General features: G+C 42.0%; 1 protein-coding gene across 2 annotated transcripts in view; it reads right to left on the bottom strand.

Annotated features, from left to right (window-relative positions):
• macrod2 (mono-ADP ribosylhydrolase 2) overlaps positions 1–25,317 on the bottom strand; it is a 446,660-nt gene that overhangs the window by 279,477 nt on the left and 141,866 nt on the right. For both annotated transcript variants that reach the window (XM_083922595.1, XM_083922596.1), the window contains exon 4: positions 22,722–22,751. In XM_083922595.1, coding sequence (XP_083778721.1) covers positions 22,722–22,751 — 30 coding nt within the window. The remainder of the gene's footprint in view (positions 1–22,721; positions 22,752–25,317) is intronic.

The following is a 25,317-nucleotide window of genomic DNA, read 5'->3' as shown; positions in this document are numbered from 1 at the left end:
ATCAGTTAATTCCTGCGAAAAAGTGGACATTGTTGCCAACTTTGAAGAAAATCTCTAAAGGCGTTCCTGAGGTATAATTTTCACGAAAATGTAACAGACACGTGACCTTGACCTTTGACCTTGAAGTCTACATTTCTGCTACATTTGAAGACATTCCCTTAAGGGTTCCTGAGAAATCACATTCACAAGAACAGAAGAAAATGCCTGCCGGCCACGGCTATCGCCAACGCAGAGCAATACAAAAAATAGCCCTGTTTTTTGTTACTTGTCCCTGTGTGCTGCTTAACAAAAAAGATTATATTCAACCACCTGCATGAGCTTATGACCATGCACTAACATATCTACAGGTCACATATTCATCACCTAATCTCTATAAACGCATATATGCATTTGAATACAGAATATATAAACAGAGAGACAAAATGTTGGTACCGAAAGTATTCTAGTTTCCATTAGTTTCTGTTTTTAATCAAAGTAGTATTGAACAATCATGTTTGAGCAGACTTTGGTTGTATGAAGGTAAACCATGTGGAGAGAAAAAGAAGGGGAATTAATTGGCCAAAGTATAACCTTGGAAACCATCAGCTATAATCTGATGACAATTTTATATAACTACATTCATTCAGATATCTGTTTATAGTAACAGTGCCTCTCAACTCCACCTTTATCAATACGTCTCAGGTTGTTAATCGGACCTGGCACATCGAAGAAGAAGTCTTGGCTCAATATCAGCTGACTACGGACAACGGAACTCTCGAAATATTGGACATTTCCCCCAGAGGATAAATCGTTGTCAGACTGATACTCGATGGATGCCATATGCAGGACTCTGGGCTGTGATGGGCTATACCTTAAAAAGGTATATCAATTAAGACACTAGTGCCTTACAAATAAAGATGTAGCACAGCATGCAGGTGAAACTGAGGGCGCACTCACACTGTCCTTCCGCACTGTGCCAAAACAGGTTTTACGGGTAAAGCCTAGCTCGTTTGACCAGTGTAAGTGCAACGGCTCTGCGCCTAGCTGCGGCCAGCTGGCCGTCCACGGCCCATTTGAGAGATGTGACATCATTTTATGTGCGCCTGTTCGGACATAGAAAAAAAAAAAGATGGACCATGCGCTGACATTTAACAACAACAATAGCGGCGAAAGGTTCACGTTGGTGTGATGCGGAGGTGGAGTGTTTACTGCAGATTTGGTCGGATGAAAATATTCAAAAACATTTGGACAAAACGCGCAAAAACTCCTAGGTCTATGGAAAGATTTGTAAACAAAGCGACGCATCGCGATGATGTCAATCAATGCGTGTGACGTGTTACGGCGTGATGATGTATGGACAGGCAAGAAGCATTTGCGCGAGGCCCAGGCAGTGTGAGTACAAACGGGCTGGCAAGCGGGGGGAGAGGGAGGGGGGGACAAGTACCCTAAAGCCTGGGGCACGGTACGCTCCCCATTGTTTGATTCAAATAATATAATATAGACTACTTGAGAGACTGCATGCGCAGAACTGAAGCCCTGCCATCTGCAGTGGTGCTGAGTTGCGTGTAAACTTTGGGTTAACATGTATGTATAGGGTGCTTTGTGAGTGTGAAATCCATTCAACAATGAAAAGTGTTTTGCAACTCACTTATTTATACATAGCGTTGTGATTATGGAAGCCACTGGCTGACCAAAGCCGACCACAGAGAGGAAAACAAAGTATCAGGTCAGAACTCCAACCACAGCGTGGAGAATCAACAATGCAAAAAACAGGCCAAGAGATTAATTATCTGAGATCATTCCTTCACATTTTCTATAGCTAACCTTCTCTCAGTCCTTCTCTCTCTAATGCTTTCTCCCACTGTCTCCTTTCATTCCATTCCTCTTAGCTCTCCCTGAAAGATAGATCTATGGAGCAAGAGAGTTCTTGTCTGAGGCTGTCTTATCGTCTGTCTCAACCCTACAGAGAGAAATTCCTCACCATTTGTTGAATACAAGTGTGATGGTGTGCGTTAGTGGCTCATCTGTGGCTGCACTTCCTCACCTGGCACTCGTGATTAGATTCCAAAGCATGCAGCAGATAAACTCTATATCCAATTGGCCAGGCCCCTCAACATCAATCTGCCTTGCTGATGGCCTGTGTTGCCCGGTTTGCTCATAAAGTATTCCTACCACCCTACTTATGTGTATGAAAATACTTATAAAAACCTCCATGTTCTATGCAGCATGTCATTTTAGATAAAAAAAAAGGTGTGTTTCTGTTTCATAAAGGAGACAATCAAGCCATCTTAGGGCACACTCACACTGTCCATCCGTACCGTGCCCAAGCACGTTTCACGGCTAAAGTCTAGTTCGTTTGACCAGTGTGAGTGCAAGCCCGTTTGGGAGAGGTGGGCTTTTGTAAAGGACATTAGCACATGTACAAGCACGAGCATGTGCACGTGTACGAGCACGAGCACGAGCACAAGCACAAGCACAAGCACAAGCACAAGCACAAGCACAAGCACGAGGCCTACGGCGGCTCTGACGTCATTTTAAGTGCGCATGTTCGGACATAGAAAAAAGAAGGACGGAACATGCACGGACATTTAAAACAATGGTGGGGAAAGGTTCACGTTGGTGTGATGCGGAGGTGGAGTGTTTACTGCAGATTTGGTCAGATGAAAATATTCAAAAACAGCCGGACAAGACGCACAAAAACTCTGAGGTCTATGGAAAGATTTGTAAACAAAGTGACGCATCGCGATGACGTCAATCAATGCGTGTGACTTTTGACGTGTTACGGTGTGATGACGTATAGGCAGGCAAGAAGCATTAGCGTTGAGGCCCAGGTAGTGTGAGTACAAACAGGCCTGGGTCGCGGGGGAGAGGGAGGGGGGGGGACAAGTACCCTAAAGCACGAGGCACGATACGGATGGACAGTGTGAGTGCACCCTTAAAGGGTGAGTACCCTGCCGTGGTATCCGAATGCTAGCACTTAGGGGTCCAGTGCTTACCTCCGGCTATAAGCCAGTCATGAGGAGATGCTGGATTCTCTGCATGGAGCACATCCACCATATAGCTGGATGAAGGTTTGGAGGTGAGGGAAGCAGGAGGAAGTAGTAGAGCAGGTCTGTTTATTTATTGTTCTCCTCTGCTTTAACGGCTCGTGACCGGCTGGCTTTATTAAACTGGGCTTTGAGCACACACATAGCAGCACTAAAACTTCCTGATGGCTGAGAGAGGATCAATTCGATCTGCTGCCTGCAGGAATTACTGCAAAGTAATGGTACTATCACACAGGTAGGCCTCGCCTGCGTTAGGGGTTAAATGGACCATTTCAATTCTTTAATCAACTCCAGTATTAGCTCCATGAGGGGAGTGCAGTTCCTAACAGATATATGCAGGTGCAGGCAATTTCATGAATATCAAATAAGGAGTTAACACAAATTCCTCAACAAGATGGTTAGTTCGAGAAAAAAAAAAAAAAGGCTAAATGGATATGCTGAAGATTATCTGTTGGTACCACAATTGTAAAACCTAAAACATGCATTTGTTTCAAAACACACTGCGCAACAGGAATGGTTATAATATGTCCTCTCTGTTGATTTGAACTGGATCAATGCGTTACTTGTTCATATATGGTTATCACTTTTGTGATGCATAGTGGTTATCGCTTGCAGCCTATACTGTTTTTAATCGCTTTCCCTCCTCAGCTTCTTTGCCTCCTCTGTCAGCAGCGCTCTTTTTATTTTGCCAAGTAGAGTTTCTACTTTAGCCTACTCTGGTTGTTCCATCGTCTGCCATTTCTGGTACCTGATTATAGCTACTGTAAGCTCTTATGTTGAGTTGCCTCTTAGCAAAATGCTCTCTGGTAGGCAGTGATGCAGTCTATAAGTAAGTTTTCCAAGGAGATGGTACTTGCTAGCAGACAGAATTGCAGTGAAAGTGAGGCTTATAGAGAACCAATCCAAACACAGATTATGTCATTGTTCTATAGCTATTACATTGTGCAATCAACATTTACTCCATAATGATAAAGCAAAAATCTTGTCTATTGCAACTTTAATTAGTACTTATCCAAACATGTGATAGGTCTCATTTATTTATAAAGACCATATCTATAACTCTAATTAACAGATTTCTTGGAAAAAAACAGAACTACATTACTTCATTACAGAACACCTAGACAGTTATTTAGAAACATTCAATATCCGTATTCGCACAGACAGTATTTGGTTCAAATCTTTCTGATTCTATAATCAGGTGTTATGTTACTTGACACTGGTAAAACAAACTCATCTCACAATGCACATGGAGGCACAATCTATATAAAAGACCTGCAATAAACGCATTTGCATAACTTAGAATGCAATGGGGAATTGCAATGGAATTGCATTATACTGTATAGTATTTTTTCATAGTGTTTCTAAAGTTTTTCTACCCTTATTTGCATATGTGGGGGAAGAGAAGGTAAGATAAGAGAGTCTTACAATAAAATTCAAGCAAAAGTAACAACAGTAACAACACAATCTCAAAAACTACCATAGAGATTATCAACATCTTTATGACAGTTTAAAAAACCACTGGAATTTCAACATTGGATCAGATTTACAAATTGGTATTCAGTACACGGCTGTTATATTGGACTGCATGAGGGCACACTCGTACTGTCCTTCCGCACCGTGCATTGGGCTTTAGGGTACTTGTCCCCCCCTCCCTCTCCCTCTCCCCCCGCTGGCCAGCCAGTTTGTACTGACACTGCCTGGGCCTCGCGCAAATGCTTCATGCCTGTCCATACGTCGTCATCACGCCGTAACACGTCACATGCATTGATGACGTCATCGCGATGCGTCGCTTTGTTTACAAATCTTTCCATAGACCTAGGAGTTTTTGTGCGTCTTGTCCAACTGTTATTGAATATTTTCATCCAACCAAATCTGCAGTACACACTCCACCTCCGCATCACACCAACGTGAACCCTATCGCCGCCATTGTTGTTGTTGTTAAATGTCAGCGCATGGTCCATCTTTTTTTTTTTTGTTATGTCCGAACAGGCGCACATTAAATGACGTGAGAGCCGCCGTAGGCGTTGTGCTCGTGCTCGTACACGTGCGCACGCTCGTGCTCATACATGTGCAAACAGGCTTTACAAAAGCCCACCTCTCTCAAACGGGCCGTGGACGGCCAGCTGGCCGCAGCTAGGCGCGGAGCGGTTGCACTCACACTGGTCAAACGAGCTAGGCTTTACCCGTAAAACCTGTTTTGGCCCGGCGCGGAAGGACAGTGTGAGTGCGCCCTGAGATTACATGTTTTTTTTTGTAGCTGGCTTTCCCATTCACACAGACGTCGGCTCAGAGCTGTCCGTCCGTACCGTGCCCCGTGCTTTAGGGTACTTGTCCCCCCCTCCCTCGTCATCCGTCAGAACCGCCGTAGGTCTTGTGCGCACACTCATGCTCGTACATGTGCAACCGTGCTATCTAACTATCCTCTGTTACAATTCTATTTAAGTCAGTAACAACTTTCGCAAAATACAGATAATCACTAAATGCTTATTGCCAAACAAAACAGTTTTGGTGTCAATAGAGTCTTTTACATGACCATTTGTCAGTTTATGACCAAATAAGCAGGTATCCCAACAGTAATATATTCATGGTATATACAAATTACTCCCCAATATCCTGAGCTGAAAAAGGGGGCAGGGGGTCATTAATATCAAAACTTTTTTACTTATCCTTGGCAGTTGATTGTGACTGTGCATGTTAATGCTATGACTGAGCGTTGTGTACACTCTGAAACCCCTCCCCCGAATGCTTGTTGACATCATGGGGCCCTCGACCCCCCGCCACCTCTGTAAATTGTGTTTCACGGCTTGAAGGTTACAGAGAAAGGCTTGTGTTTGCCGAGGAGGCAAGATTAGTGCTCATCAGTCGTGCTGTTTGAGATCCTCACACCGACCCTAGGGGCAAAAAGCCAAGCTGCTTTCACACTGCAGTACACGGGGACCTGAATGAGCCCACTGCAGCCTATTGTCACCACACACCCAAAAGAAAAGACAGCAAATTGCCATGTCAGGAACTTTGGCTCCCATGCCAATATAATACACAGCCTTTGTCCCTCATCTAGCCTGTTAATATAAAAGGAGTTGCAAAGGGGATGTGATGCAGCTCAATTCTGGCTACAAAATAACAACAGTATGATCTGATGTAGGAGTGTGTGTGGGTGTTTGCTTCAGAACATTTAGTTTGCAGCAGTTTGAACTGCAATAAACATTTACATTTGATGCAAATTAATGCATATTCCAACTGGCGCGGGTTTAAGGAGGGAGGCACACACGTGTCTGCCTGCAGATGAGAAGAATATATGCAGAGGGTTACAAACCTTGCTGACAAACAGTCAATGCTAATAATTTTAAACTTTTTTTTTTTTTAAAGTAAATAGCTGTCTGAGATTTTTGCAATGACACTCAGGAGCTTATGAAAACAAGATATACGCTAAGACAAAGAAACCCACTGGAAGTTTGATTCTATAAAATCCTGAAGCCCACTGCCTTAGTCTGCAGATAGTACACAAATTGCTACAACTTCTATGTATAAAAAAAATGTCATTATCTCCTATAAGTCCTAATTGTACTCTAAATTTTTCCACTTCTGTGCCTTCAGACCCAAACTATAATCGACTAGAGGAGATTTGATCATTTGTTTCTTCTCTTACTTAGGTAGCCGGCGGAGGTCAGTGCCTAAAATGCCTACCAGATGACATATATCATTAGAGTGGATTTCCTATTCTGCTCAGTAGCCAATCATGCAAAGGTAATTAGGCATTTCTGTCTTCATGACGCTGACTGACACCAAGATTAACAAGCTTTAGGAGCACAGTTGACTGGAGGTGAGAAATCTGCCATTACTGCCCAGATTATGAACTAGGTTCTATAGGGTTCGATGGCATTAAAACTATAGCCCTCCTCAGAGCAGACCACACAACACTGCACGCTATTTACATTAGGTGTACACCTTAAACACATTTCTACGCATGCTGATTTTCTTTTAAACATACTCATACTGGAGTACTTTGAAGACCTCCAGGAATTGATAAAAATTCACAAGCTAGTCTTGATGTCTTGATGTAACAACAACATGAGTGTTGAGTTAGAATGAATGCAATATTAGTATGCACATTGTTTTTCCATGAACTCTTTTGGCATACTCACAAAAAGCCTCTGCATGTGTCTAATCAGCATGGTATGCATCCTAAATGGCAGCAATAAAAGCACACAGATTTTGCAGGAATGTAAAAGCACCAGTAAAATAAAACGCATGATTTAATGACCATCTGTTGGGTGCTGGTGCAGACCTTGCTGCGACATGCTTTGTGAATGATCAAAGGCAGCGTCCGCATCAAGAGCGATTCACCTCAGGAGGCACGCCGGGGAATTAACAAGCCACCCAGCACAGATCCATTTTCCATGCAGTTTGGCCCTTTTGATTCCTTAACTGGTCCGCTTCAGTCTCACATGGTGAAAGAAGGGGAGTAAAACAAAGTAATATACACACACAGCAGTCCAACCCTACAAAATGTGAAGCTCCTAGCTAAACAGCAACACACTTAAAAGTTTGTAAATCCATTTGTAAAATAGCCCAGTGGAACAATTCATAAGAGTTGTGTATTATTAGGATTTTTTTTTTCTTTCCTTTCATTCTAGCCCTGACTTCGACTGCTTATGTTTATGACTTTCCTGAGTTTCTCTAAGAGTCCATTTAGGTGTTGGGGGATGGATGCCAAATGACCAATCAGCACTTAAAGGAAGCGTACACACCGAGAGAGGCATGCTGATGTCCTCAGACAGACATTCCAAAACACTCAGCCCTTATCTCATCAAGGCTCAGTAAATAAAACATTTAACAGCTGCAACACACTCAGGATTGCACAGACAGTGTGGGCATCTGGCCTTGGTCTGGGAATAACATGTAGAGCACATAGAAACAGAGACACTCAAAGATAAGTCAGACACACTCATATAGTAAGACAAGTTAACTTGAGGTTGTAAACAGACAAAAAAAGGAATTCTCAGGGGAATGGCGAAAAGAACCACCACTCCGCTGGTGGAGATCAAAAATGTACCATAAGGCATAACAAATCTCAGGTGGGCTCAAGACGGATAGCATACCCACAAAAACAATTTCAAAGATTACCATACACATCTGTGGACTGACATCGTTATTACTGCTTTGTTTTGCTGTCTTTACCTTCTGTCTTGTCCTTTATCTCCCCTTAATTATTCTTCCTTTTTCACTGCCTGCCTGTCTGTCAGTAGGACTGTGTGCAATATTTAATGTGCTGGGGGGACACATGTCCACCTCAAACGCCACAGAACAAATTCGCTACTTTGTTTGCGTTCACAGCTCATTTGGCCCAATCCATGTTTTGGCATTCTGTTATTGTCACGCTTGGTGAGGTTTCCTCTGCCCACTGAGGGGTAGAAACGTTCCAGGGGCTGTCAGCTGAGGCTCAAATTCACACTATCCTGCAGTAGTTCCTTCAGGCTTATTCTTTTATGTAGTGAACAGAACACAGTCTGAAAACAGCTACTCTGGAACAGCAAGTGTGTCTGATCTTTGGGCCATCGCTTGCAAATTTTGAGGAAGCTAATATAAGTTTCCCTAGCAGTTAAAGATAAAGTTGCTAGAGAAATGTAAACATCCCCACATTTAGACCTTTTGGGGGGGATGTTAAACACACACTTTAGGTACAATCAGAGATCAGCACTATATCTGTGTGTGCCTCGTCATGCCTCCACCACCAACATAGTCACACGCCCACATGTATACAACCTCTACCAATACTGTGATGATTGAAGAGGCCTGGGAAAGTGTCAGTGTGGTGTCGATCACTCCAATGGCCGTGGAGGTTGAGGGGAAGGGGATGGGGTCTTGTTTGCAATTTCATAGGTGGAGCTGGCTGGTGTTGGGAATGTCCCAGCTGGTCTCAAAGGTCTAATCTCCCCTAGCTAGCAGCAGTCCATCCACCCACCAACTGTAAACACAATGGCTCCCTATGGTACTGAGCTGATTGCTGTTTCATCAGGGCCAGGACTAGAGTTAGTGGAGAGGAGCTCCGTCTCACACTGTTTGATGAACTTGTTTATTTTTCCTGTGCATGGGAGGCCCAGAACAAACTGATTGGCAAGCAGTACGTTTATCAGAGGCTAAGAAAGCATTCCCGATGAATCTGGACATGCCAAAGCCACAGCAAAAAGCTTAATTAGAGCTTTCTGAAAATAATGTCTTGATACCACCCCCTATAATACCCATTATTACTGCTAAGTATGCTCCTCCATCAAGTATGGCATGTGCTAATGTGAGTCTCACAGTAGAGAGCAACATGTTTCAGTGGGCTCAAATAGCTTTGCTGCACTCTCCCACTCAGAAATTAATCTTCTTCCCAGCAGACACCTCTGCATATGACACAGAGAAAAAGGCACCAATATTAATTGGTTTATGTATGCTAAAAACTCAAATATGCAGACTTCTACACATAGATGGCATGTTCAGTATAATTGTTTTGACATTATTTTTCACCCTACAAAACATCCTCATTATTAAACTAAGCTCGTCAAACAAATACTATATTGATGAAGTGTGGTGTTTGATGAAGGAAGGACCTTTTTTCCCCTGACTCTGTTTCAGTTTTGCCTAGTGCTTGATTCTGTATTGAAAATACATGAATGTGCAAAGGAAAATGAGAAGATATAACACAAACTGTTTTCCTCTTACTACTACCCACGATGTCTGACATCTGTTCTGCACCTCCACCACACTTTTTACTCTGCATACCCCTCTGTCATTCTTCGAACCACCTTCCTCCATCATATTTCTTACCGTTTTCCCTCGTCTCCAATACTCCTTCCGCTCTTTACCTTTTCATGATCCTCTGTGGCTATCCTCAGAGATCTGTCTGCATACACATACTGTGGCAGCAGTGTGAGGGTGATAATGAAGTGTCTGGGAAAAGAGGATTAGGTGGAGTGGTAGGCATCATCCCTGTGGTATAAACGCTCATCTCTCCCTGAGGAAGGACACATGGAGCGTCTTTCACTTCAGTCCAACTGGCTGTCTCAGTGTCACTCTCAGCTAGCATACTGGGATGGCTGCTGTGGCCCTCAGGAGGCAACAGAGAGGGGGTTAACACGACGATGGGCCCAGCACCTAGGGGACACTTGGCGTTTCATCCTCCTACACCCGCATGTTTATTCTGCACAGCTGCGCTGAGAGGAGCATCAAACTGCCACTGGGAAAGTGAAGATCTTTACCAGGGGAACAGGCTGACACAAAAAGAAAGATACAGTAGATAGATAGATATATAGAGAGAGAAAGAGGAAGAGAGGGAGAGACAAACTCCTCCTCTTCCCTGTGGTCTGACAAAAAGATGACAGCTTTCCTCTGGAGCTTGCTCTGCCCTCCTTGGACTGAAACCTCACTTGTAGGCGAATGGCCTGTCAGACACAGCTAAATAGGCTGCCCCATGAGAGATGCAGAAAGCTTGACAGTTTGTTACTAGTTGGCAAAAGGCCACCACAGCAGGCCAGACTCTGCACAGAAAGTGTCCAATAAGTGCCACTAATCAGCTACCAACCAGCTCTTTAGAGATGCTCATGTGAATATTATCCTTCCGTTATGCCCACAGCTAGTTCAAAGACTCATTATTATCAGCGAACTGTGGCACACTCAAGTGTCAGATCTATATACAGTATGCATACCACCCCAACGCTACTAGGTACTTGAGAGCAATCAGCTCTCTTTGTCAGGCTTTTGTGATGCATAGTGGTTATTGAAATTAAGGCATGCCATGTTTAGCTAGCACAAAATCCCAGGAGCCCTCAGCATGTATGTGTACCTCTGCTGCACAGCAAGCAACAAGGTAAAGGTCCATGAGCCACCAATAGTTAACATACTAGAATGGCACGTAGTACATTTACCTCTCAAAATGGAGGGTAATTTGGGGACTGTTGTGATGAAACAAAATGTGCTTCCTAGTGTCAGTGCAGCTTCCTTACCACCAATTGTTCGCGCAAAAATGCAGCTGTATACCAAAAGAGAACAATCCTGTGCCATACTGAACCAATCCATACCCAGGCTCAGCATAAGCACTTGTGCTGCATACAGTATACATATTTTTTTGATTTTAATCGACTAGAGGAGATTTGATCATTTGTTTCTTCTCTTACTTAGGTAGCCGGCGGAGGTCAGTGCCTAAAATGCCTACCAGATGACATATATCATTAGAGTGGATTTCCTATTCTGCTCAGTAGCCAATCATGCAAAGGTAATTTAGGAGCACAGTTGACTGGAGGTGAGATCCATACCCAGGCTCAGCATAAGCACTTGTGCTGCATACAGTATACATATTTTTTTGATTTTAAATGGATGTTAGGACAAGGTTATTCTGCCTGGCCTTGCATGGTCCAGAATCCACGCACAGATCATTTTCTGCTCTGTGTTCTACTACACCACTGGATAAAAGTGTCTGCTCTACTTCGTTGCATTGTTGTGGTGTCTGTACTACCACACGTCACATCCCGCAGAGAGCTACATCCAATCAGCAATCGTGTATATCTCAGGGAACAAAAGAGGCCCTGCTCTCCAACAGGGCCATTTTCTACTCGGCCAAACGGCCTCCTGAGCAACTCACATGCAAATTAGGAGCGTTGTTGGCGAGATAGACCCACCTCAATCCTGGTAATCGACCATAGTGGAAACGCACCTAATGCTAACTTGCATTGATCTCCATTGGTTCCTCAATTACCTTCACCACTGTTAAATTACCAAAAGAGATGGAATGGAGGGAACCCTGTTGTTGAGGAATTATAATCAGTACTCAGGTTGTACATCTAAACCTGCAACCTGTAATGTGCTTTTATCTGTTTCGGTTTACCTTTTAGTCACACCTGTCTGTTATTGGAAGTGTCCTGTCTTCCTAATATATACTTTGCAAGAATTTCTCCAGCCAGCAAAGCGAGTACGCCTCTATAAAATATCAGGGTTTCATATGATTGGTATATTGGCATGTCAATTGTCTCTGAATCATCTTTTGAGCATGTGGCTAAGCTCTCTGAGCCTTTTTGTGATGTTCTTGTATTTGCCTTGCCGTGATTGGGGTAGTGCCCTGCTATAAACTGCCCCCATCTGTCAGATCTCATCACTCCATCCTGCAGTGCTGGGGGCAGCAGAACCAAAACTGACCACTGAGCCAACTGACAAGACAGCTCAGCATCCAGTTATCCCAGAATAAGAAACTCACTCATTCTCACACACACACACACACACACACACACACACACACACACACACACACACACACACACACACACACACACACACACACACACACACACACACACACACACACACACACACACACACACACACACACACACACACACACACACACACACACACACACACACACACACACACACACACACAAACGAACATGGAGAGGCAGAACGGAGGATCTACCCCCAAAACAGCCACAACAAAGTCTGTGCAGGACACAAATGCACTCTGACATTGAGGTTGGTAATGCTTTGAGTTGTCTAAAATCTCAACAACTGAACCAGAAATACTGGTGCACAGAGGGGGGTTTGGAGTCTGGGGGGAGGCCATGTGCGATGCAGTGTGGAAGAGTAAATTGACAGATCCTTGCCCCCTCCTTGAGCCCTGTGGTGTTATTCTCACTTATGCACAATAAGAGGATCCTTAAACTGGGGTGCAAGTGGTTGGTTGTACAAAAGCATTTGAATTACTATGTGGGGATAAACATTCACAAAAGGTACAATATGCTCTTGGATTGCAGAATATCACTCTTCCTGTTCCTGATTCAAGTCAAAGGCCACCATCGTTTCCTCTGAAAGAGAGAGCGAAAGAGAGAGAAGCTTCAGAGGTCAAACACAAAGGGAAACAAGCAGCTGCAATACGTTTACAGCAGCAACCCAGAGGGAAGGAGAGGACCCAACAACAGTATCACATACATTTATTTATAACAAAATGATTGTGAGAAGTCAAGATGGGCTACTGTACGTTTGTGTTGTTTGCCTTTCAGGAAAACTCAAACACATGCGCAACAAAAAATGCATGCAAAAATGTGCATACCATAACTTTTAACACAACAAGAATAGCATATCCTAGTTTTATAAAAATTTCAAAACACTGTACTTTACCAAGCCAACTATAACAGCACTCAGAGCCTCCCTAGCCTCAGCTGCCTTGAGGCTTGGTTACTGCCCTGAGGTTTTGGGCTGCAGCTGGCAGAGCTAGCATTTCAAACTGATAAGGTTCCAGACTTCCTCAGTCCTCTGGTTCAATACAGGTGGGAGATACTCGGGAGCAGTGAAGTCCTCGACCTCAAATGACCCCTCAGTTGCAAAAGGCAGTTAGACTCAGTGTCAGTCGGAAAAGTATACTGAAAATAGGTAGGTAGGGTACTGATAATCTCAGGTACAATTTTCAATCACAGAGTATGGTCAGGCAGGACTTTGGAGGGAGGCAGAGTTGTTCATGTTCAAATTTGTTTTACCAAGTGCTGTGCGACATGCCAGAAAGGTTGAATTGCTTTAAGAAGAAAAGAAGAAAAAAGTACACTTATCCTGTAAACAATGGCCTTGTAATGATCTTTTATTTTTCAAAAGTGCTTGGAATCTGCATTATCATTAAATCATTCAAATTAAATGTAAAGAAATTATACTTGACAGCTGGATTTTCCTGCCTGTGTAAACCGTTTTTTACACATGCGGGAAAATCCAGCTGTCAAGGACGATCAACAACATACGTAAAATATGCATTATACAGACACTTTCTAAAACTGCTGCTCATATACACTCCTGAGTGGTTTCCTGGAAACTGTCAATTTAATAGCAAAGCGCGAACTCGGAGTGTCAGAGGAGAAACGTCTTTCTGAGCAAGTGTCTCTGAATGGTCCTGGGTCGCTCAAACAAATCTTGCTACCACACAGCCAGACACAGAGAGCTCCATACAGTTTGATACGCTGATATATGTGCTGTTTAAAGTAAGGCCCTTTCCCTCTCCTGCACTGCAGTGCCAGAGATCAAGTGATGCCGTCAACTAGCTAATGACATGACTGCCGCAGGCAACGGCCGGCAGCTTGATTTATACATGGGGACAGAGATGAATGATTCATAGGCTAAGAGAGGGATACCAGGACACGTGGGAGCTATATTCTTCTCTTGCTTGCTCTTATTTGCGGGTTAAACACCTCCCCATAAATGCATGGAATGCTTGTCTAATATGTCTCATAAGCTTAACATTACACAACTGGCCAGTGTTGTTACCACTGCTAATAATGACTCAGTGCCTTGCTAATAATGACCCACTGCTAATAATGACTCAGTGCCTTGTCCCTTCTTCTGTTTCAACATTTTTTACTATTCTTCCTCACACTGTCTCTCTTTCCCTCTAGTGTTCATCGAATCCCTGAGCATTTCTTCTTCCCTCCCCATCATAATGCAGTGCTAATCCTAAATATGGAACCCACTGTTGTAGGCTAAAATGAATGGCCCAATCATTCTGCATCAATTAGTCCATCCATCATTAATGATTGCAGGAGAGGGGTTGTTCGTGGTAACTGTTCTCTGTGGTGGCAGGAGGGAGACTTAGATGGCATTAGAGAGAGGTTTTACACTGAAATGTAATTTCTATCACTATTTGGGTACCGCAAACTGCAGTTCACACGATGACCTTGTCTTGCTAATTTCAGTGGAATGCCCTCTAAATGACGTCATATTTGTAATAATTGGGTGAAATGATCTGACAGCATGGGGGTACAGTACTTCGCACATGATCATTTTTCAATATAATGACTGACATTTTCCACTGAGATGTCACTGTGCTTGACATAATTGTATAGCCTATAAAGTAATGGTCACCAACTTCCATTAAAAATACTTCAAGATAAAATACTGCATCAGAGATATAATAGATCATACTCTTCCTGTAAAACAAAGAACAAACTTAATTATTAGTTAATGCAAAGAATAAATAGATAGGGGTTATATGGAGTGCTGTGACTTATTTGCATATAATACAGTCAGTATACTGGGTTATACATTTAATAAAGACAAGGCACACTTGAGCGGTAGCATAGAGTGCACTGTTAATTCATAACTTAGAAGTCCATTATACTTGGGATGTGTAACTTAAAGTTGTTGTCATAACTTTACTAAGTAAGAGAAATTTACAAAATGACGCATCTGCTCAGGCAAGAGGGCAAATTCAAAAAAAGATTTATTTTAAAACTGTAATTATCTAAAAACAAATCCAAAAGCAAGCATGAAGAGTATGATTGCAAAGACCTGAACAAAACCTACTGAAATAAGAGTTAAGTATACTTACTTAAACACATATTTAAATCACACTACAAAGACAAAAGAAGAGGATACAAATGTCTTTATGCTGTGAGTTTACCTTGTAAATAGTTCCTAACAGCAGGACTAATCCTGCAGAGGACAGAGACATTTAAAGCAGGGCTGTTTCTAACACACTATAAAAAGCACATTATAGCACAAATTCAAGGTGGACCTAGGTCAGAGTGTAACTAACTTCCCGCTAAATATGAGAAGATAAGTAAATCCTGAGGGTACTGCGCTGACTGGGGAATCTTTGCATTCCATTTATCATTTTACATTATTTAGGCTACTCCACAGGGAAATACCGTATCTCTGTCATAAGTTATGCTAATGGCTGGTACTAACATCTGTGAACTGAGAACCATCAGTCAAGCATAGTTTGCAATCTATGAGTTATGAGAATAATATGTCCCCTTTGAGTGATTAATCAAATAGTGGAGTTTTGGGGCTTCCAGTGAGCTGATATGGTTGGGACAGGAACATAAGGCCATCCAAACCAAGCCGTCACACAACACCATCCTACATTTCGACCCATACCCCTCCGTCTGCACACAACGCCCGCCCCCCCTCCAAGCTACTCAATAAACAAGCCTGGGGCAGGACCCAGACAGAGGATAATGGTTCACCTGGAGGTGACAGGAAAAGAAAACAGAGCTCTTTGCATAACGAATGCTGATAGAGATAAGCATGGTGAAGCACTTCGGAATCTTGATAAAGGATTATCCAAACATGTCCGAAACTAGATACATTTTCTATTTTTTTTAAAACATACTGAAGCACTCTTTTAGCAGAGCTAGTGCTGCAGAAGCCCGGTTGCTGAGTGCATGTAGTTCTCAGCGGGATGTGACCTGTGGTAGTACAGACGCCATTGTGGTCATTCGTGTGGTGGTTCTACCATAAATGACAAGATGGTTTGCTCTTCGATCGACTGTACAAACAGATGGTTTAGGAACACACGTGTTAACGTTAGCTTTGCTATGCTAATTAAATAGCCGCACTTGCACCATGACTTGCAATATAGCTTGCTATCGATGGCACATACACTCAATGCTAATTAGTAGCATCGGGAGGATTCGGGCTGTGAGGGTTGGTGTTTTACAGTCTATGGGCATGGTGCTGTGTTGAAGATCAGTTTAAAAAATAGATCATAAATGCTGACTGCATGCACTTTACTCCCGGAGCTGGTATAATCTCCACTAGAGACACAGGAGTGCCTGCACTTGACGAGCCGGTGTTTTTTTTGTTTTTTTTCAAACTTTATTTCATATCATAGTCAGTGTAGTCTAGTAATGTGTTCTGTTCGATAACGTGAATATAGCTGGAATTATTATATTTCTATATTTTTATATATATTTATTAGAAATAGTCTGCCAAATACTAACTAAATAAAATATCACAAATGGCCTATTTAGTATGATGAGGTTTCACTACCCATATTGTAATAAACTTAAACTGTACACTGGCATAGACTACATAGCTAAAAACGAAAGTATAAAGTATCAAGTTATAATGTTTACATAAGCCTACTAACAATGAAATTACGTATTATCTCCTATATACTGTATGATATATGTCGTTTTAGGCACGGCCGTATAATCATTACGTCCTAAAACGACATTATCACTTTCATGTAGGTCATGCATACTAGAACAATAATGAACAATAATAAAAACATTGGACACAATGTTTTAAAAGTGTGAGCAGCAGAGTTGTGTCTCTGCCGGAGCCTTGCAGTGGACCTTTCCAGAGACAGGAACTAAGCTGCTGGAAGTTTCTCAATACGGTTCTTGTAAGCCGTGCACCCTTCTTCTCCTGCCCATAACTCCATGTTGTTAGGGTCTAGAATTCTGAATACCTACATTATGAGCCATTCGATTTGTTGTCCCAAAAACATTCAGAAGTGATCTCCTCTTCCCCACATGCAGGTATTTTTCTGGCCAAAATTTGGACTGAAGCAGGCAGGGGAGCAAACATTTTGCGGTACATGCGCGAGAGATACATGAAAATGAAATGTGCACGCTCGTCAAGTACCACGTGTATGAAGTGCCAAGCCACTGAATACTGAACTAACGTTATGTGCACAGAACCACGTCCACCTGACCTTTTTCATTCATACAAATGTGTCACCAACAGCCCAAGAACCAAAACAGTTCCCGACAAATTATCACTCACTGTTCACAAAACCTGGAAGTTTAGCATGCCGCTGGTTTGCATAATGTCAGAAAGTAAGATCTGTGACTCATGTTTATGATACATACACATTTTGTTCAGTTAATCTTCACATTTGAATACCTTTTTATGTTATCTTTGAATTGTGAAATATATCCTTTCTTATTAAAAAGTCGCTGATCTTCCGCGACATTATGAGGACTGTGAAGCATAAAATATGGGTGAAAAATGGGTTTTTGTATGAAACTTTGTGTTTCAAAAGTACTTGAGTCCTCCTGTCACCAAGCAGCAAATGAAACCACCGCGTCACGTTTGAACGGAGCAGAGATATTCAGAGAGGCTGGCAGATAGACAGCGTTGACCCATGCAAGCTGACTGGCATGTTTTGCAGTTTGTAATGCTTATTAATGTAAAGTTGTGATTTTAGCCCAATGGGTGCCTGGTGTGGACTTTGAAGTGGACAAATCAGTTCTGGTTAGGCTAGGGCTAAAACTGATCAATAGTGCACATAAAGTAACCGAAAAATGCACTTAATTGTTTATTACAGTCTACTTATCAGGCATTCACTAGGACGTCTTATCACCCTAGTACTTTTTAATCACACTGCTAGTGTGAAAGTCTCAGAATTTGTAACAAACGTCTGTCTGCTAAAACACTTTAATTACCAGCTGAGCATGTTGGCACAAGATCTGGCCCTACACGCGCTGCTCGCTCGTCTGTCCAGCGAAACACTGCACACATAAAAACAGAATATTGAAACACCAACATATTTTTCTATATATGTTGTTTTTATTTGGGAGACTTTGCAACAAACGTCTGTCTCCTAAAACACTTTGAATACCAGCTGCGCATGTTGGCGCAGGATGGTTAAGCAGTGTGCAGTGTATACTGGGGAAAAAACGTGTTGCTTCGGTTAATTTGATGTTAGCAGGTGTGTTGTCATGCTGAAAGTGTTTTTTTTTAGACAGTATAATGAAATATTTTAGTGGTACACCGTACCGGCCAGTACCGGCTTACCTTCACCCGAGTGTGAGACGGAGCAATATGCAGCTCTGCAACGCTTTTAAACCTGCATGTTCAGACCAAGCAGATGAGGCGAGATGGGTTATCATCTCCATAGCAACGCTACATAGCAAAACTTTTTCTTCAGTTTTTTTCAGGCTCGTTTTCGTAGCTGGATATAATTTGTAGCATTATAAAATTTAAATGAGGACAGAAACAGTGAGATATTGGCTACAGCTGCATTTCTAGTTGTGATGAAACAGTGAAAATACAGTTTTATTTTCCTGATTCACTGCTTTATTCTGGATTACAGCCCGCGATCCCTGTCCTTATTCATTGTTCATTGCTCACTCGACCCTCTCTCTTTCCATATCCCTCCGTCTCTGAGCCCCGCGGGAACACAAGTATTGCTTCAATGTCATTTTGCAGCCCGGAGCTGGAATCAAACGCACCCCTTTCTGGTTGAGTTGAAAACATTGCCACTGAGCTTCCATAGAATATTTTCAATCTAGAATCCAGCGCAGCGGCAGACAATTTCAGCGAGGCGGACGCCTCCAAATTTATAATGCAGAAAAAACATGACATGTGAAGTGCTGCAGTACCGTGCTTGGCTGCTAGGCCCATGGTGGCATACAGTGAGAGCGCCTGTCCTGGGGACCTGGCGAAACCCATTCAGAGTGATACATCACCTCCAGAGTCTTGTAAATCCCTCTTGGGCCTTTTGTTTGTAATGGAAACATGGCGAGTGAACGGCCATTTGAGAGGACGTGCCCTGATACTTTCCGCAGCCACATTTTACCCATATGGAAACACACCTTATGTTATGCAAGCAATGGCAAATGCTGGTGAGTTTAGTAAGTGTTAGCAGTCCCTGGCCAAATTAGCCCGAGTCATACCGTACAAAACAACCATGTATGTGCCCTGCTGCTTTAATTGAGCAGAGAAAGGATGCCCAACCTGAGAAGAACGATTTTTTTGGGTGGTCTAGTTAAAGCCTAGTGCTAAATGGGCAATGGTTCTGGTTAGAATGCTAATGAGCCCATTCCCCTCCTGGATGGAGACATCAAAGACAAGTGGAGCTCCCTCTCTCTGGCTACACAGGGCTTCATGATATCATTACATGGCTCAGTGTGCGCTTGCATCCTTGTGTTTGTATTTGTGTAAGTGGGTGTGTGTGTGTGTGTGGAGGGGGGGGGGGGGGGGGGGGCAACATGATGTGTACATTAGGTCTATTCTTTTGGGACTGTGCCAGCATCCAGCCATGCTGTGACACACATCACACGAGCAACCTAGTACCATTCATAATTACCCTCTATTCACAGAGGCCTCATTTAGCATGCTATTATCAGAGATCATTGTTATTTCCCTCCATGTATGTATGGAATCCCAGTGAGACCAACATGTCTAACATAGATAACGGTGCTATTTTGGTTAACCCCATTGTGTACATAACACTGAAGACACACAACCCAGTGAGAATTCCCATCAGTGATTTCTAAGGATTTAATAGAGCATTAGGGCACAAGAATCTTTTCTAGACTTTATTTGCCTCCATAACTAATGCTAGGAATATAATAATGTGCTTTTTTGGCTGTAGGACAAACCTCACCCAGGGCTTTATTTCACTCATTTCCACCCTATTCACACTGCTCTGGCTGCAGGCTAACAAAACTATCACCAACGGAAGTCTGTTTTGCTGTAACCTCACATCACCCATGAATTATTGATAAGATATACAGAGAGATGAAAGTTTTTTTTCCCAAAATAAACCTACACATGTTGGGAAATGACAAAAAAAAATCCTCAAAAGAAAGGTGAGCCAGCAGAACTTCTGAAAGTGTGTAGGTGGTAAACTAACTTTTCTTACATTAACTAAAGACTTTGTCCAGTTTCCACACACTGGCAGCGGGAGGCCCACCTCTAGAACTGCGAGAACTATGCATGGCTCAGGTGTGTGAGGCCAACATGATGGATCGTCCTGTTGTGAAGTTGCCCCTCTGCAGTGCCTTTAGAAGACAGCTGGGAGATAAGGCAAGCCCCATATGAGAGCACATCTCCATATCACATCGATCCTCGCCACCACCAAGGCAGGAGGTCTTCACATGCCAAACCACGGATAGGGGGAGGGGGGGTGCCAGGGTGAGAACAGAGAGAACAGTTTTGCAGGTTTAGCAGCCACCTCCTAGTGAAGATAAAACCCCTCTTGGCCTTGTGCAGATAAAAGGCAATCGGGGTAAAGCTTTGATTTAGGGTAAAAGTAACATTTGGCTTTCTGGTAGATAAGTGGAAATTGTTCCCTGGTTATAATCACCTCCTCATGTTTTGGCATAGCCAAAAGCAAAGAAATGAGCTTCACAAGAATGCATATATAAGAAATAATCAAATAACATAGACGTTGTGGTCATTATTATCACGAGGAAATGCTAATCAACCGTGTATCTTGTGCCAGTAACCTGGCAGGAATAGCATCGCTGGAAGTCAATTAAGAATAAAAGGAGGCTTTGCTCTCAAAAAAATGTCACTAGCTACAATTAGAATTCCTCTGGAGTTAATAAGCACAGCTGCAGGTCACAATCATCTGAAATGTTTTCTTGCAAAGTATGACATTAATTGATATGTAAGATCTCATGTTCCAGCACAGCCCCAACTTCATTTATGTTGCTGCTTTGTTGAAATGGAGCAATATGTAATACCCTAACGCCTATTACAGGTTGAAGAAGGACCTAGATCAATCAACAAGGTTGCTTGCGCTAAGATTCGTAGAACTGTAAAAAAGTGATTTGCAACAAAATAACAATAATGAAAACATAATAGCAAAGAAAATTGCTTCGTGTTTCTCTGTATGTAGCAAATGAATACAGAGAGTCGACTCCAGCAGAGACAGACACCAATCGGAGGACGGTATACCTGCTTATCCTTGATCTCTGATCTCAATCATCAACGTTTTTTCGATGATTGTGCGCTGAGGGCCTCTTAGTGCCACTGATAGAGATTTGGACAACAACTGGAAAATTTGCAGTCTTCTTAACCCTTTATCAGACAAGATCAGGGCCACTCCAGGCTGCATGGTTGGAGATGAATATGATTTCAACCGTCTCGTGTACACTCTAATGGACACTGAGCAGTTAACTATACTGTGGCTTTGATGTTGCTTTGTGCACATCCTTTGCCTCTGATGACTCAAATCTCATGCCAGGTGTTCAGTCCTAATAAATAAACAAAGACAGAAAGAAGAGCCATCCTGTAAAGTGCAGAATTCTGTCCTATCTGCTGTTTTTTGTTAAACCAATTTCTAAAACTACTCTATAGACTATTTAATGACAGACAAAATGATGTAGCAAGTCACATATAACTAACTTTTCTGTAATTGCAAAACACTAAAAGCACAGGGCTAATACAGATGCACTGTGGATTAACAGGGTTTATCTGGCACACTGTGAATATCAGAAAAGGTCTTGTTTAGTAGTTTTATTAGTTGCATTACAGAAAGCTAAAATAAAGTGGGAAGAACGGATCACATTAAATGTACTAATGTCTAATGTCCTGGTTGGGATAACCCTGTACAACTGAAGCATGTTGGAAGACAATGACACATTCAAAGTGACATCCAACACAGATGGATAAACAGATAGAGCTGAAGCATTGACCTCATTTCATCAACAGACTATTCCAACATATCATCAAAAATTCCCCCTGGGACTGAAAATTAACATCCCACACTTGCGGGACACGCCCCAACCTCCTCTTACTGTGGTGAAGAATGATTATTTCAATCATGTCACCATAACAGTCAAATTTCAGAGTAGAAGAACAGTTGGATTGGGCAGTAGCATCCTACTGGAGTTCCCACCACATTATTCCCACACCACGGTCTGCTGCCTCAGATTTCATCCATTGCTTTGATGATAATGTTTTTCGGCAGGCTGCTAAAGTAATGACTATCTCTCAATGTGGGACAGTGCAAGGTTGCGCTGCACTGCGCTCTAATGTTTTGGCCTTACATTCAACCACATGTAACGCAGAAACTTGGAGCGAAATAGACACGAAAGTCTACCAAGGACCCACGGAAGAATATAGATGCACCATATGAGATCTGACCGCAACTTTAATTGCTTAAATACCATGGTAACAAACAAAGAGATGATAAAAGAAAAACAAAAAGGTGTTCACTCACCTCCCCCTCCTCCCAGTAGACTGGAGTTTGCTGAAAAGAGAAAAAAAGTAGTTAAACTTCAAAAATTAAGCACACTCTATGGAGTCAGCAATATTTGGACATTCAAGTTTGGATTCTTTAACTGCATAAGTGTGATTTTTTCCAGAAATACACCTATTTATTCCGAATTATGATATAATTATTTAACTTAATGAACGTAAGTACTAATGACAAATTTCACTGAGAAAAAAAGTCTGTATATTTTCATAGTACTCAAAAGAAAACCAATTGAAATAAAGTGTCAAGGACAGCCTGAATCTGGCTTAAATTATTATGTTACATATTTCTGTATCACTTTCTCAGTTAAACCTGTTATCACACATTTGAATACTTGCAATACAAGATTCAGCATTTTTATGATACACGATAATTCCGCAGACATCCAAAGCAAGCAACAAGAATGTTAGTTCATCACATCACCAATAACAGAAGTGATCATTGTGTGTAACAGTGCTTTTCTTTGAATAACAAATTTGGCAACAAACGTGCGATTCAGTCAGCAGCTTATTTAAGTACACAATCCTTGGCACATTCCTTCCTTGGCAACAGGATATAAATTATGCTCAATAAAACGTGGTTCATTAAAAGCAATTAACAGTAGCCTGAAGTTTGTGACAGTTGTACTGTAGAGTACTTAAATTATGGCAAAAATCAGAGTCATTTGTTATTTTTGGTCAATATTGAAATCAAAGTTAGTACACGATTACTCACTGACTTAATTTTAAACAACTCTTGTCTTTTTAACAGTGGAACTTCTTGAACTCTAAATATAATTAAACTGGATAAAACAATAGAAAGATAAATGCAAATAAATAATCCAAAGATAATATTTCATAATCTTTGGAAGCCAAAATTCTAAATGAAAATGCATTTTGATTAATCGCCCAGACCTAGATAGTTGTATCTACTGCTGCATAACAGCAAATTCCAGATTCCACCATGGCTTTATGGGGTCAGGTTGTCTCTTTATGGAAGCATGTCACACAAATCATTGGACTTGAGCTGAGAGGAACTTTTCAGTACAAGACTTGTGATCTTAAAGAGTGAGGCTTCGTTCTCTCACATGTGACAGATAAGTAGAAAACCTCACTCACTGTTATTCTGTTGTCAGCTTTAGTTAGTTTACAAACACTTTAGTATTACTTAGCTCTGTGTTATTATTGTGATTTTCCAACATTACCCATAGTTTACTGGTTCAAGAGAAGGTAACGTCTGCTATCAAAGTGGGGAGTCTATCATTAAAAATGAACCTGTCAGTTGGACACATCCGTTGCACATGAGAGGAGAAAGATTAGAGGGGATTTAGAGTACATCTGTTAATTTGGGTGTTGCTGAAAGTAGGTAGCCTATGTGTTTGAAGTGTAGTTCATCCAGCGGGCATTGGAGACATCTACACTGCAACATGCCTTTAATGATAGTCAGTTCTAGTGACGGAATTGGCTATCATTAACAGTGAACACTACATCATTAAAAGCTTATCATTTCTTGAAAACGTTTTGGTGCGCAAGCGACAGATAATGAACATGTGGTATAGGGAATGGAAAGCTCTCCAATCACAGCAGAATCCTTTTTGTTGACTAATTAAGTGCATGAAGTGGACTTCTGGAGTTCCACACCTTTCTGTGGCATCATTATGGCTTTGCATTGTTCTCATTTGAGCACCACACATCCACACATATGAGTGGGCACGGGGACAAAGAAAGCTCTCCCACTGCAGAATTTGTTTCATCAAAGGACTTTTGTTTGTGTGTGTGCGTGTGTGTGTGCGTGTGTGTGTGTGTGTGTGTGTGTGTGTGTGTGTGTGTGTGTGTGTGTGTGTGTGTGTGTGTGTGTGTGTGTGTGTGTGTGTGTGTGTGTGTGTGTGTGTGTGTGTGTGTGTGTGTGTGTGTGTTTGGTGTGTACAGAATGAGCATAACATACACACACAAGAAACAGCAGCTCAAACAGGGATGTACTGACAATCCACTGTCATGTTTACAATAGCACCTCTCCAGGTTTTTCTGTGATGAAAAAGACGTGTGAGCTCTCCCGGCCTTTGTTTAGCTCTGGAATCTATCAGCTATGAACAGCAAGCACACAACTCAAACGGGCTTTTCCAGAACAGTAAATATTCTGTTTACATTTTAAAAGTATGATGAATGTAATTAAAAAAGGTAAAGGCTTCATTACCAGAGACATGTTTGATGTTAAGGTAAACTCTTACAGTATTTAGTATATGCAACTTGTCTTATGATGTAAATGTTTAAGCTGTTGTTTATCAGTACAATGAAAAGAATAGTACAACTAGCAATACCATTGTCAGTTTAAGACAAGCGAACAGTATGCCAGTTTTCAGCAAAGTCTGTAGTATCATCATTGTCTCACGGAGTCTTCCTATTCCTGAGCTATTAAAACACTGGGGTTTAATTACCTGACATTATGGAAATGCATAACTGAGGGGGGTGCTTAATTTACTCCACACCTAATCAGAGATTGGAGATGTGGTTGCTAATCAGTCTGACACAACTCTCCTGTGTGTATGTGTGTGAGGTGGGGTAGTGGTAGTAGTAAACGAGGT

Source organism: Echiichthys vipera (genome assembly GCF_963691815.1).
Source record: "Echiichthys vipera genome assembly, chromosome: 11".
Lineage (NCBI taxonomy): Eukaryota > Metazoa > Chordata > Actinopteri > Perciformes > Trachinidae > Echiichthys > Echiichthys vipera.
The sequence above is the reverse complement of the archived record's forward strand: the minus strand, read 5'-3'. Positions and strand labels throughout refer to the sequence as shown.